The sequence below is a fragment of the Brassica oleracea genome, chromosome C5 (assembly GCF_000695525.1).
Source record: "Brassica oleracea var. oleracea cultivar TO1000 chromosome C5, BOL, whole genome shotgun sequence".
Lineage (NCBI taxonomy): Eukaryota > Viridiplantae > Streptophyta > Magnoliopsida > Brassicales > Brassicaceae > Brassica > Brassica oleracea.
This window is the reverse complement of record NC_027752.1, coordinates 44,422,692-44,439,144: the sequence shown is the minus strand read 5'-3', so window position 1 is coordinate 44,439,144 and position 16,453 is coordinate 44,422,692. Positions and strand designations below refer to the sequence as shown.

Genomic DNA, 16,453 nt, shown 5'->3' with positions numbered 1-16,453 from the left:
CCTCGAATCTCATACGAATGAGAATGAATCGTTGCATCTACGGCCCCAAGTGAACCTTCACACAAAATAACAAACAGTTAGAAGATTAGAAAAAAATTCCCACTTTTAGATTCTGGGAGAAGGTCACCGCTTACAAAGAAGGATTTAGATGGAAAGACTCTCTCCTTTGAGAAGGAGGAGGTGGAGGAACTGCCCATGTAACTTAATGTTCGCAATTTTATAGGAAACAGTACAAGTTAAAGGCGTGTCGTGTATCCTATATCACATGATTTTATGTACTATGATATTCTGAATTGAGCTAAAACTGATGGTGCATATGAAGAATGTCATATCCATCTCAATATCTATAGGATCGATCTAGATCACACAATTTTGGTAAAATAAAAATAATCAAACAAAAATTTCTAGTTAGTCCTATCAAGTTTGGAGTTTCATTAATATTTTTCTAGTATTTATTAGCGTATATGTATGCTATAAAAAAATAATGGAAGGGGCTGTCATTGTTCAGGGAGGACTTTGTATGTTTAGAGGGACACTGAATCTAGATTTGAAACTACTTTCGCCTGTCTCATTCAGACGTAACTTTGCAAGTCTCAGAGATGTTAGAATTTTTTTAAACAACTTTATGAATCTAAAATTTATCGAAATCTACAGGATACATCCCATTTTATCGTTTATTTCTAATTCATCCTTCGATTACTCTACATTTCAGAAAGGAAGTCTAAAATAATACATTCAATATTCAGACGCAACATTTAGATTCTAACTTATCTACTAAACGTCTAGACTAGCCAACACCGACTGGAGTCGTCGGACATATATTTGTATTTTAGATACAAAAGCAAAGACGATCGAAAAGCACTTAATAATATTTTAATATCTTTCTATACATGTCTGGAACAATATCGTCACGCCTGTCGTCATTTTCATATGGATTTGAAGTGTAATCATTTTCATTTTAATCTTATCGTATAGAACATTTTCATGCGTTGTTGATTACTTTAAATATGTTTGTTACGGGTAAAAACTATATGCAAAAGTGGTCCTGAAAACACACATGCCCTCGCATTGACCAGCACACGTAAGCATATTCAAGATTTTGAACTTTGGACTCACGAAACCTATTTTATAAAAGATCTAGTGAAACTTTGATGGTTTATTAGTCCGTGTATTATTTTTCTTTATGTCACCATAATGTTTTTCGTTTTTCAGGGCTTGTTCATATTATAGCTAATCTTATTTAATCCATAACGAACTGACAATATTTGATAATTGATATATATATGAGAAAAGTGATGGTGATGCGCAAGAACAAGTGATGAATCTTGTGAGCTTCATGGATAGCAAACCAGCTATCGAATAAAAACGGAACTGAAGAATACAAAATAGATTGCAGCGTGTGAAAATCAACGGACGAAAAACGTTAAAAAATTATTTGTATTGAAAAAACACATTTAGGTTCCCCTATTGTTAGTAGTACGGATTTTAGAATTTTAAATCTTGATGCTATAATAGACGAATAAACATTTTAATAATGAATTTTCACGATATTTATTTGTTATGTTTTGTTAAAAAATATATTTTAATTTATTTTTTCAAAATGTGCAGTTCCATTTGTTCACATTGTTTCAGTTTTATAGAAAAGGCATTTTTCTTACTAAAATGATAATTCATTTTATTGGAATTGTCTACGACATTCTTGCCATATAACATGTTAAATTGCGGCGAAAATTAATTAAAAAGTGTAATATTATATGTAAGACAAATACCTGTATACATGGATGTATGTGTGAGCGTGTCCGTGTGTGGTTCTAGCTGGTTTCTTTGGAGTTTTGCCTACTAATGATGCCCACAAATATTCTTTGGCACATTGTTTATTGTTTCAAAATTTGGCCTAATCACATAACTTATGAAAACCAAGTACCACATTATTACCTTTTTATTTTAATTTTTCATTAATCAGATTATGATATCGACCAACCAATTATCATTCGAGTTCAAGACTTGCAAGTCTTGGAAGAAAAAGATTTGTTTCGGATTTACGTGGCCACGTGCCTGATATGCTTAATCCACTGGCTATAGTAATTAATCCTCTTTTAACAATATTATCTAGACTTTAAAAGGTACTTTACAGTTTCTTGTTTCGATTTACCCCAAATCGGAGACCGAGGAAAGTTTTTGTTGAGCTTTGATGTACGTTTCCAAACATATATAGAGTTTTTTTTTTATGTACGTTTCCAAACCTATATAGAGTTCTATGCTAACGGGATGACGTTATAGGGTAAACTTTGGTATAGGGTCTTAGCTTAAATATTTTAACGGGTACCAGTCTAAATATATCGAAGTTTCTAAAAATGATGGTTTAAGTATAAACAGTTTACATGTAAACACAGAATCCAATATTTTTATAAATATTAAAATCTTAAATAATATATATTGTAAACTTCTTTATTGACATTCAGTATATAAAAAATTAGTCTTGTGATTGCGAATTATTATGATTAAATTATCTTCTTAAGCATTTAAATTAAAGTAAGAATAACAATATTATGGATGTAGATAACAATATTTCAGCTTTTTAGGCTGAGATATAACTGCTAAAAAGACTCAATCTATGAATCTTTATTCGTCCATATGTAACGTTTTGACAGTCTAAGTTTAAATATTTATAGTTTTTCAAACTTTTGAAACTTGCAAAAATGATTTTTAGCTGAAAACATTTAATTGTTTTTTAGGATTTTCAGTCAACTTGAAATGTTTCCATAATTTTATATACTACAAATAAAATGTGAAATATGGTTTTGCGAAAAAAAGTGTTTATCAAGCATTGATGACTATTTTTAATAGAAGGATGTGGTTTCCTAAAACGAAGACATGTGTGGAGCGAAGACAGGATTATTTCGGGACAAAACTTAGGTTCACTCCCGAGATGAACCTTTAAATTTTCTCCCTTTTTATTATCAATCAAAATGTCACATAAATTAATAATAAAATATATTTTTTTAAAAAAAATCTAAAATAATTCAAAAACAATAATAACGTTCATTTTAATGACGCTAACGCTACTAACTAAACCTTAAATATTAAATTCTAAACCCTAAACCTTAAATCTAAATCCTAAACTTTAAATTCTAAACCCAAACTCTAAACCCTAAACTCAAACTTTATATCTTAAACCTAAATCCTAAACTCTGAACCTAAACCGTAAACTCTAAACCCAAACCTTACACCTTAAACTCAAACCCTATATCCTAAACCTAAACCTAGACTCTAAACCCAAATCTTAAACCCTAAAGAAACAACATCAACATTAACTCAAATCCTAACCTTTAGGATATAGGATTTGAGTTCAGGGTTTACGATTTGAGTTTAGGATGTAGTGATTAGGTTTGGATATATGGTTTGAGTTTAGAGTCTATGATTTGAGTTTAGGATATTGGGTTTGGGTTTAGGGTTTACGGTTTGAGTTTAGGGTATATATTTAAAGTTTAGGATTTAGTTATTGGCGTTAGTATCATCAAAATTGGCATTATTATTATTTTTCAATTATTTTAAATTTTTTTAGATAAATTAATCTAGTTTATTATTAATTTAGGTGGTATTTTGATTGGTAACAAGGGAAGAGCTGAATCTAAAGTTCGTCTTGTTATTTATTTCTTCGTATACACTCACAAATAGTATTATCTGTTTTATAATAGTGAGTGTGTATGAAGAAATTTACACTTCACTCGCTTTATAGTGAAAACACGTGATATCCGTGACATTTAAAAATATCTGTATATTGCAATAATGTTTAGATGCTTCCTGTAGATATGAAAGTCATCAAATGCCGAATGTGCGATATATATACTAGACATAGTTAATCGTGTTTTTGGGGGTAATGGAAATTATTATAATCTATTCATTTACAAATAACATTATCTTAATAATGTATTTACATTAGATCACCGTGCGCAGTCAGTCAAGACTAGGTTAATTTAACCAGTGTAATTTACTTGGATCAGAGTTTGAATAGATAGGTATCTTTGGAAGAGAAGTTTCTTAAGTCTTGGCTATAGAAGCTATTAAAATTTAAAACGATGGTATCCATAATCAATTTGTATTTCTTATAAACAGTATTTGAGAAACCGCTTGTTATCTTTAAGACTTTAACATTGAGTCTGATGAGCAAAATGAAATGATATATTAACAAGTTGTCAAGTTGATGCGTTATTAATTAGGTCGGCGGCGTTTAGTAATAGGTTTAAATTGTGCATCAAAATGTACAAAAAGGAGGTGTAGTGAGACTGAGTAATATCTAACTAACTACAACAATTAGTGTAGTTGCTTTGAGCTAGCGTGGCTGCGTGGGTATTTTAGAGAGTGGTCCTATCTTTAATAATTCTCGATTAATTTGTTTATTACCTTCGTATACGTTTGTTCGAATAAGTCATGCTACAGTAAAATATAAGGAACATCAACTCTACAAAGAGCTTAACAAGCCAATAATCCGCCATTACTATATGCTATATATATTGCATGTATTATGATATTACTTCTATTTAATTTTAGGACATTCTAGTTCATCCAATTAAAATCGTGCATGGAGAAGACTTGAGAGCTTTCAAGTATTTAAGTGAGATTATACCAAAGATCGCTGTTATGTATACTGAATAATTGAAGTTATACATATCAACTTGTCCTTTTGATATTTGAAACTCTTGATATTTACAGACTTTGAAAACAAAGATCGATAAGACGTATGATACGTACATTTCAACTTTTGTCTTCTGATACGCATCATAGACAAATTAAGTTCATATTACGATATAAATTATATAGTTATTGTACGTTAAGAATTATTGGTTATCTCTTACAACTGGACAAAGATCTGTGGTTCAAACCTCTTTAGTATTTCTACATATATATATATATATATATTTTATGTGTAATTATTGTCATTTAGGTATAGTTATTTATTAAATAATCATAATTATTATTTACATAGCACTCTAACTTTTTCATCATCAAGAAAATAGAGTATTATAATAATGAAAAATCTGGTAAAATGAAATTGAACTCTTTTTTAATGGTCAGAAAAGAACAGGAATAAATAAGAAGGAAGTGGAGAAATTAAAAAGGAAAAAGAAGCTGTAGCGCAAATATATATTATTGGCAACTTGTTTGAAAATAATAAGAACTCCAAACCCATAAAAGAAAATGAATAAACACAATCAAGAAACGGAAACAGAGTTAATAGTTTACAACTTTACACACAGACATGGAAAGTCAGCGGGTCAACTTTAAAACTCAGTGCTTTAAATTAAGTGCCAAGTGATAGTAGTAATTAACTATTATTCCCTCCATAGTCCTTTTATTAACTGATATTTTAACTGGACGGCATCTTTCTCTACGTCTAGATTGCTAGACTTCTAGTATCATTAACTAAATACGACAGCGTCTTTTTAATTTCGGAAAATCAAGTAACAAAATTAACCAAAAATTTAGGTTTTAATTTTTTTATTCAGGTTTATTCTAGACCTAGTGTTCACTTTATCACCAACGTATAAATATATTTATAACACTTAGTTTATTATATCTGTACATTAAAATATCAAATAATAAATTAAATATATATTGATAAAATTAAGAATTTTGATATTACTTGATTATAATTATTATTTAATATTTTTAAACTATGAGATTATAATTCATTTATAATATTCCCTGATATACTGTATATCAGGAATTCGTTATATCTTCAAAGAGAATCTAAAAAGTCAATTATACAACACGGAAAATTAACTAAAGTTTACAAACATCAATCTTATGTGACACATTCATTCCATGGTATAATTTTTGTGAGACTAATTTTTGGTGATAACTTGCGCTTTAGTTCGACCGGAACTAACACTTAGTTTATAGTGTATTTGACTGTTGGACATGTTACAACCTACCGAGTTTATAGTGTCTTCAAAATTTGAAGTGTGCGTGTATGAAGTAGCAGAAAACAAAATATCAGTTTGGTTGTATAAAGAAATCGTTTGCCATGAATAAATGTAAATTTGAGTTCGTTTAAATGGATTAGTCATATACCTACATGCAAATAAAACTACAGGATTAAGTAAAAAGGTTTCGATCAGTTTATGATTTTTTTTAAAAATGTGAAATCCCTCGTTATTTCACAATATTGATTTAATGGTTGAAAATTCGTAGGATCAAACTTGTAACCTCACCTTTCGTAAGAGAATATTTGTAAAGCCGAATGGACTATATTTCATATTCGATAGTTTCCCTTTTCATACATCATGAATAAGCTAAGAAAAAAAGGGTTTACAAACAAAATAGAGGAGTACCTAAGATAATCTATACTATTAAATCAAAATCATTCTTAAGATTATGCTCCTGATTTTTCCAATTAATTATAAAATTTTCCATTAACTTTTTCAGTGACTTTTTCAATAATAAATATGATTTTGTCGGTCAAAACAATAAAGTAGATTTGTAAGGACAGAGGACTTGGGCCTATTAAGGTAAAATAAGATATATGTTTCATTTGATTTCTGGTTGAATTGGTTTTTGCGACCCAATTTGATCATTTTTTTCATGTGATTTTAAAATCAAGTAATAGTGCATCTCTTTTTATTTCTTTTCAGCAAATTAAAACATTAGAAAATATAAAATAGCGAGCGACATTATAATTTTTTCATAATATAAACATTACAGATTATATTTTTAATAAAAACTATAACATTTTTTCTGAATATAGAAACTTTATGTTATTAAAATTATTTGTTATTCTTTGCTATATTATTTATACTTTAAATAAATAGATATGTAAATAAAATAATTTTCTAAATATTTCTCCCATTTTATTATATTGGTGATTCACAATATGAGGATTTTTTTTATTTTACCTCAATTATTTGAAATGATTTAAAATAGAAATGTAACCAAAACGAAAAAATTTGAAATTTTTATATATCCATACCACACAAAATATCAAAATATTCAATCACTTTAACCAAAACTCAACTTCATATATAACCAAAATTGTTCATATATTTCTAAACCAAAAACCACAACCAAACTGTAATTAAAAACCAATAAAAGCAAATTAGAGTCGAACGAAAATCGAAAATGTTTATAGCGAAATAAACTAGTTAACAAATAGTTATATCAATAAATTTGTCAACAAATATATTTGAAAGCGCGAATCAAAATCTAGTAATTTATTAAATCAATAAACACAGTTCCTACATTACGGCTATGCATTCTCTTCTTTGCACATGTTCAAAGTAATTTAAAAAATTAAAAGAAAAATTGAAAACTATCATCTTTCCTCTTCTATAAAACCCACAACTTCTCTCTTTTTCTTGTCATTCGAAACTCATCATTTCTCTCCAAAAAATATCAAACTCTCTATTTCTCTCTCTCCCTCTCCCTAAAACCACAAAGAAAAAAAGTAGTAAGTCTGAAATTTTTTTTTGCTGAGGTTTCTCTTTTCTTTGGGTATTTTCTGTGTGCATCAATGGATGAGAAAGGAAGAAACTTGAAGAACAACAACATGGAAGACGAAATGGACCTGAAGAGAGGTCCATGGACCGCTGAAGAAGATTTTAAGCTCATGAATTACATTGCTACTCATGGAGAAGGTCGATGGAACTCTCTTTCTCGTTGTGCAGGTATATATGATTCATTTCACGTATATATACAGTTGTATATATGCATGTTCTACTTCTTTGAGCATCTTTTGGCTAAAAGAGACAAAGGACAAGTCGCATAACATAATTGATTGTGTTTCAATCACTTTATGTTCAATCCTTTTCATGTTTCAATCACCATGTGTGATTGTGTTTTTTTTAGATTGCCCACCTTTACCTTTTTTTTTTAATTTTCGGAAATGGTTTGTTTCCCTTATATGCATAGATGAAAAGACCATTCATAGGTATGAATTAAAAAGTGCATACCTCTCATGTTTCTCTCCTTATTTCTAAAAATATTTCGTTCGAATGAATGAATAAAGTGTTCATGGTTTGAGTGAGATCTTTTTAGCAAGAAATTCAATTATCAACCATCTCACTTTAGATATAATATCTAAATTTGGTTATTAAAAAGGGTGAAAAAGAAAGAGGAACTAATGTGAATTAATGATCATCATCTATATGGGAAGAGCACTAACTCAATGGAAGAAAGCTTGCTGAAGAAAATGACCCTTTAGAACAATTTGCATTTTGCATCATAGTACTGTCCATTTTGGTTCTGTTGGGGAATTTTATATAACTTTACCAAATATGAAATTACATGAGTTTCTTCCGTATGAAATCATCATACTCTATATACGTGTAGATGACCGGCCGGTAAATTAATCATCATATATACTTTTACCAATGAAATTATAGGACTCCAACGCACCGGTAAAAGCTGTAGGTTACGGTGGTTAAACTATCTCCGCCCTGATGTCCGCCGTGGAAACATTACCCTCGAAGAACAACTCTTGATCCTCGAACTTCATTCCCGTTGGGGCAATCGGTATGTTCTAAACTTTAACCTAATATTGTTCTGTATCGTTTCATGAGCTAGATCTCTTATACACAAAGGTATCGTTTTAAGTTCTTTTTTTCACACAAATAAAGTTGAAATGTCCAAAATAATTAACAATATAATATAACTTCTTTTTCCAAATAATATTTTTTTTTTACATTATACGTACGTGAAACGCAAGCAATAGAATGACGATATTAATTTTCTTATAACGGAGAAAATATGAACTTATGTGGCGTTGTATATCGATCTTAGTGGAAACAAAGAATTACATGCATGATTGAGATAGCTTAATGATTAGTAACGTAGTAAATGAAATGAAATTAATAGTTTACTTATCAGCATATAATCTGTCTTAAACAGTTAATTTAATGTGTGTGTGTGTTTTTAATGAATAGATGGTCAAAAATCGCACAATACCTACCGGGAAGAACAGACAATGAGATCAAAAACTACTGGAGAACCCGAGTTCAAAAACATGCAAAGCAGCTTAAATGCGACGTGAACAGTCAGCAATTCAAAGACACAATGAAGTATTTGTGGATGCCTAGGCTGGTCGAGAGGATCCAATCTGCCTCGGCCGCAGCCACCGTAGCCACAACCACCAACACCACTACCACGACAGTATCAGCCGCTACGTCATCTAGCAACACAACCTCTAACAATCAATTCATGACGTATGATTACAACAACAACAGCATGGGACAACAATTTGGTGTAGTGAACAACGATTATATCACGCCCGAAAACTCTAACGTGGCAGTGTCTCCGATGTCAGATTTGACGGAGTACTACAGCGCTCCAAACACGTACCCGGAATACTATTCGGGTCAAGTGGGGAATAGCTATTATCCGGATCAGGACTTGGTGGTTCCGCAAATATTACCGGATAATTATTTGGATTATTCTGGATTATTAGACGAAGATTTGGCGGTTATGCAGGAGCAGAGTAACCTTAACTGGTTTGAAGATATTAATGGAGCTACTTCTTCTTCAGACAGTTTATGGAACATTGGAGAAAGTGATGAAGACTTATGGTTTTTACAGGATCAAGAACAGTTCAACAATAATGGCAACTTCTGAATAGAATTAAAAAATTAGAATCGTTAAGTACTTAATTAAACAGGAAGTATACGTGTGAAAGACATTTGTTCAAGGGGAATAATTAAAGATAAGGAGTGTTTACGATATTATATTAGGATATATGATCAGCTTTTTGGTTCCAAGCTTGATCAATATGATTGGTTTTGCCTTTTTTTTGGGGGGGGGGGGGGGGGGGGGTTATTTTATGATTCATTTTTAAGAAAAAAAATAATTCGTCGGTGCTGGAGTATATTGTAAATATAAAAACCCATAATTGAAATTGTTTTCACACTATAGATTGAGTGATTTCCTCAATGGAAGCATAATACAAATCATTATTCATTTTGTTACTAATATTTCGACGAAAAAGCTCATAATTGGTTCCACCATGTTTAATATTTAACCCAAGATATAACATAAACAAACAAAACAAATCATGGAAATATTTTAAAAGATATTTAATAATAACCGCAGTATTATAAAATGGATAATCCAAGTATTGTTGCTTTTTAGGAACTATGTCTATAGGGCATGTATATGGGAAAGAAAAGGAGCTAGTGTGTGTGAAAGCCTTTCTTTGGGTTCAAAAGAATACATTTAAAATTTGGTTGTTTTATTCTCAAAACCACATAGCGAAAGCTCATTGGATCGTATCTAGGCTTTGCGTTTAAGGTGGACAGTAAGAGGTTCATTCATGGAAAGTTTATCTATAGTATTAAAATAAAAGTCATATCTTTTCTTATGTGTGATTTTTTTATTTAGACCATCTTTAAAAAGATTATTAAATTTTACATAATTTAATTATAATATTTTTTAAATTCTTTATTTTTATTTGAAATACAAATAAATATCTTAAAGAAATGTCTAACAAAATCTACAAATATCTTTAGAATCTTTTTAAAATATATTTTTGAAATTAGTTATTTAAAAGTTTAATTATCACAAAGTATAATTAGAAACTAAATTTTAGTTTACTGCTTGATTGTAAACAAACATTAATAATTATAAAATATACTTTTAATAATATTTTAATGATAATAATAAGGACAATTCTCTCAAATAGCTTTTTTAAAATTTTTGTCACAAAAATAGCTCCCAAAGAAAAAAATGACCAAAATAATCTCTTTTTATTTTAAAATTTTAAATTTTGAATATTTGTTTTTTTTTTAAAAAATTTGAAACCCTATGCCCAAAATTCATCTCTTAACTCTAAACTCTAAGTCTATATTAGTTTACCCTATGGTAAAACTGTATTTTTACCCTTTAATAAAATTCATTTTGGTCATTTTCTTCATTAAGAGCTATTTTTGTGAAGATAAACTAAAAATAGTTATCATAGGAAAATTTTCTAATAATAATTTCAAATTGAATTTATTTTCAAAATTAAATTTAAGAAATATTTTAAAAGATGTTTTTTAAAAATAAATATTCATTTCTATTTCAAATTTAAAAATAAACATATCTTATCTATTTAGCACATAAATTACGACTTATTTCATATGTGATTTTGTTTTTAATTTAGATCACTTAGAAGTCAAGCTTTTAAATGATTTTACCATGTAACACAATTAATTTACACGGACTTTAGTAACAATAGACTAAAGTTTACACAGACTTTAGTACCAATTTGGTTTATTATTTAAACAACTATACTTAACTGGTTTAATTAATCATTATATATCAAATTCTCTATTATGTAGGTTCAACTTAATTTAATTTCCACATACATTTCAAATTTAGAAATAAACAAAATTTATGTAAATCAGTATTGTTATATAATATTGTTTTTAAAATAAATTTTGTTAAAAAAATACAAAATTTATAAAATTTATAGTTGTAATATTACACGTCACACAAACATTATTATAAAATTAGATAATATATAACACTAAATTATATTAATTTATTGATATATTATATTGCAAATCTAAAATATTTTGTAAATAAAACCTGCACGGTCGTGTGGACCAAGATCTAGTTGTTTGTTAAAATATATGCTTACTGATGATAATCCACCGCTAAATATGTCCAAAAGCCTTAATTATTTATTGGAAATAGCATTTTTGTACGGACTTTTACACCATTATCCAGACAAAACCGTGTCCTTACTCTGCAACACGTCAGCAATTCTGTATCCCTCTCCTCCTCTGTGATCACCCCTCAGTTATCTTAGAAACTCATAGGAAATTAAATAGGGGATATAAAAATGTCTCAAAGGAATAATGTGTGATTATGATTTATGTAGGATCCAACAACAACCACTTACTGAAACTTTTTTTTTTTTTGAGAAAAGCACATACTGAAACATTATTGGTAAAAATAAAATCTCTCTGTTTCATTTTGTTTAAAGAGTTAATATTAAAATAAGACCTATCTCTCCTTATTTTGCTAAGCTTTAATTTCCATTTTCTTGCAGTACACACATATATTATTCTGAGCCGTCAAACAAACAAACAAACAAAAATTCTTTAGTTGAAGTCGTTTTCTTTCTATATACCACTCCTTTAAGCAATAATAGCGCTTTCCTCATCTTTTCCCATTGAGTAGAACATCTTTTAAACTCGAATATAACACACATATGACACCAGATATATATGCTGCACACATCACATCTTAAAGTAGTGATGGTGAGGGAAGAAGAGTTAACATGGTGGTGACGGCGGCTGAGGGAAGGAAAGTTCGTTGGTGGTGTGGTGTGGTCAGCAAGAAAGCCGAGCCTTAAAAGCCATTTCAAGACCCATAGTGGTCCAAAATTCTGAGGATCTCTTAAGAAATTTTCATTTAATGTGACCGAAAAGAATAATACTCAGTGTGTACGTATCCAATGATATGAGCCATTATACTTATTGGCTTTGGCTACTAATGTTGGAATAAGATGCATATGTATTCTCGTACTTGATAAATAACAAAATTATGATTTTCAGAAACAATGGAGTGGAAGATTGCACATATCAACTTCCAGTATGGTGGATGAAGATGACTTGTTTTACTTTTCGTCGAAGGTCTCTTAGACCAGATCTGGCTTGGCGGCTTGCTCAACGTGCTAGGTTCCTCGTAGAATAAAATTTTAGAATTCAGGTTTCTCCATTCCTCTCTGTGGACTATAATTTATAATTCAGTCGTTTCAGAGCAATAAAATTATTATTATTACTTTGGTTCATAAGACAAACTTTTCTACCAGCTTTCCTATATATGTGGCTAAGCATTGCTGCGCCACATCTTAAATATAGCAGGTAAAATACAGGTAACAAATTAATAGTAACACTGGCAGTTGATATTATAATGTTTACTATACCACCGATTGAAACTATTACAGTCATGATTTGTTTCAAAATTTATTATGGTTTCCCTAGCTTATATACACATAACTATCCCGTTACTTTTCATCTCAACTATAATTCTTCTGGAGACTTTTTTCTTCTTGTCTGGTTGCTGTTGCGAACGTTATGGTAAATATATTTTAGATACTTGACACTAAAACTCCACATTATTTATGTACATCGCAAAAATAATAACAAAATGAAAAATCAACTAATAGCCACGTGGAAATAGAGTCTAATTCGTTGATTAAAAAAACTCTTTACTGTTGACAAAAAAAAAACTCTTTACTATTCAAACCTGTGTTGCGATCCATTCAGAAGAGACATGACAAAAGAAACAGATTCAGATACATGGGATGGTTCTTTCTTACTCGTGCTCCACTTGGTACTTGATGATGATTCGGCAAGGTTGATAATATTCCATTGTTGGGGAAGACGATCACGATGGACCGACTCTATAGTCTTTTGAATGGTCATGGTCAACGCCTTCAGAGAACTACACGTCGGCGTCAACGTCTGGGTCCCACCTTTCTTACATACATTAACAAAACCATATCTAGTCCGATACTAACGAAATACAATGTATTTGAAGAATTCACTTTAGTTTTTGGGTATTTTTCTTCGCGTTTAGACTTTGACAAGGTGCTTATGATAGAATTCTAATACATACCAATCATACAATCCCCTTAATATTAAAACTAGATTTTTCACCCGCACGGATTTTCATTTTATAAATATATAACGGATACCATCACAAAACTTTAAAAGATATTTACATTTTAGTGTTATATATTGTGTAAATCTATAATGTTATTGATTATGTTTCTTATTGGATATTATTAATATATAATGATTTGTTTTATATATTTTATTTTATTATTAATTGTTATTATATATTAATATATTTTCGAGTTTGGTAAAATAAATTCATAGTATGAAATAAAAAAATTAGGAATCTCTTTTATTTTTTTTTTAATTTTTACAGACTGAATACAATACATTTTAAAATTTTATTTAGTTATACTATAAACAGATATTTTCTTAGCATAATTTATATTTCTATGTTATTTATTTTAGTATATTGTGGGATTTTATAAGTAAATATATTATAATAATAATATATTATTAATTATGAAATCAATCGCTGCATTAATTTAAAAATATTTTAAATTTATTAAGATTCTGTTAGGTTTTTTCAACATATTTTATTATAAGTAAAAATAAAATTTAAATTTACAATTTAAATTTATTTATTAATATATTTATAATTTATAAGATTTTTTTTAGAAATGTTATATATTAAATAGATTAACTTAAATAGATGTAATTGATGAAATAAACCTAGTATGAATTTTATGGTATTTCTTTTAATAAAGAAGATATAGAATATAATTATAAAATTCGAAAAATAGCATACACTTTTATTTTATTTTGTTTAAAAATTTTATTTAAACTAATGTATAATAGTATATATTATTAATTACGAAATTAATCAATGGTACTAATTTAAATAAAATATTTTAAATTTTAGAAAGATTTTGTTGGATTTTTTCTCAACATTTTGTTATAACTAAAAAGTAAAATTTAAATTTACAGTTAAAATTGATTTATTATTAAATCTTTATATATTGAATGGATTAATATAAATACTTAAATAAATATAATTAATGAAATGGACCTAATAAGGCTAGTATAACTTTTTTATGGTAGATAAAAATGGTACTTCTCTTTTAATAGAAACTAATCTTATGCTCATCTATTATTAACCAAAATGTCATTTCCTATATAGCAACACCATATTCATTTTCACACTCTCTAATAAAACCATCTCTTTATTAGACTTATTACATACTTTGTCATTATTCATTAATTGTAGCTTAACATAATGTATTAATCATGTGAATTGGTGACGTGCGATCTCCAAGAAGATGATATGAAAACCGGTTATTTGGTAACGTGAATTACTTTTTATCACACTATATCAAAACCGGTTACCATATATCATATCACATAAAATAACATTTTTTAATAATATAAAATTCACTTTGGATTTTATATTATATCAAAACTGGTTATCATATAAGAAAAAGCGGTTATATCAAAACCTGTTGCCATATATTATATCAAATAAAATAAAATAACATTTTCTTATATTTTACGTTATATTTTAAAATAAAATAAAATAATTGCAATCTCAATAAAATAACATTTTCTTATATTATATCAAAACCAGTTACCATATATTATATCACATAAAATATATTCGATGTCTTTTTAATGTATACTCGATATCACACTATATCAAAACCGGTCATCTAAACCCGACAATTAAAGAAATTCATATGGCAATTATGACATTGATTCGCTTAATATGTAATTGTAAAGATTACAACATATTTTAAAGATTTTTAAATAATATAAGTTTCCAAAATAAGGAGATTGTCAATCACGCAATACTTGCGTGACAATGCATGATCTTCGTAATATTTCAAACTAGGAGAGTATAAAAATAAATATGACACTAATTCTGGTTATATATGTACTCATTAATATTGGATAAAATGGTAAAGGAAAGTTATCGTCGAAACCGATTCATATAGACTTATTTTTGATCGTTATTGATTGATTTAAAATTTAATTTTGTTGACCAGATTCTCAGTTTGTTTCCTGTAATATTTCAATGAATTCGCATAGCAAGGAATAAGGAAAGTTTCTGAAATTCGTAATTTGAATTACGAAAATAATTATGAACATTAGCTATGCGAATATACCCTAGACACGCGCCTTGCATATATAAATACAAGGCCGTAAAGCTACATCTCCTCACCACCGTTTCCTTCTCAAAACATCCTTACCAAAACATTCTCGCAAGCACAACATTCATGGCGGGCTTTAACTCCATAGCCGATTTGAAACCTTTTAAGACAATGTGGAGAGTGAGGGCGAGTACTGTTCGATTGTGGAAGCAATACTCTGTTGCTGGTGGCCTAACCATTGAAATGGTTGATATTCCGTGTTTTTAGCGGTTTTAAACTCGTTTTGGAGAAATTAAATGGTCGGTTTTAATTAATGTTTTGGTCTATTTGATGCGTTTTGGTGTTCTTAGTGTAATATGCAGGTTACTAGATAGCTTGCAAGAAAAGAACGCATTCGGGATTTATTCAGAAGCAAGATGGACCGAACAATGGACCGAATGAGAAGTATTGATCGCACAGGACGTGAGATCGACCGATCCGGTCCATGTGGATCGACCGATCCCACGCTCTACGGGCTCCACACGCACAAACGAGCTTTTCACTCCTTTTTACCCACTCCCCTCAATGATTCAGAAAAGAAGGGGACTTTTGGGACTCAGGAAAGATTAGAGACGACCAAGGAGGAGATTTACAAGTTCTTGAGAGAGATTTGAGATTTTTGTAACTTGTTTTGTGTGATTTGTGAAGATTTGTAAAGGAGTTCATCTCAAAACCATTTGGAGAAGATCTTCTGAACCTTTACTCTGTTTTAATACAATCTTATCATGTTTT

At 29.2% G+C, this 16,453-nt stretch overlaps 2 protein-coding genes across 2 annotated transcripts in view; one reads left to right on the top strand and one right to left on the bottom strand.

Moving 5' to 3' along the window:
• Positions 1–7,400: 7,400 nt before the first annotated feature.
• Positions 7,401–9,789, top strand: LOC106293427 (transcription factor MYB108-like). The gene is made up of 3 exons (XM_013729103.1): positions 7,401–7,664; positions 8,382–8,511; positions 8,922–9,789. The coding sequence occupies exons 1-3, from the start codon at positions 7,511–7,513 to the stop codon at positions 9,604–9,606; spliced, it is 969 nt and encodes a 322-aa protein (XP_013584557.1). The 5' UTR covers positions 7,401–7,510; the 3' UTR covers positions 9,607–9,789.
• A 6,056-nt stretch (positions 9,790–15,845) lies between these two features.
• The window catches only part of LOC106292409 (tryptophan--tRNA ligase, cytoplasmic-like), an 8,773-nt gene continuing 8,165 nt past the window's right edge, over positions 15,846–16,453 (bottom strand). The window contains exon 7 of the mRNA XM_013727998.1: positions 15,846–15,913. Coding sequence (XP_013583452.1) covers positions 15,846–15,913 — 68 coding nt within the window. The remainder of the gene's footprint in view (positions 15,914–16,453) is intronic.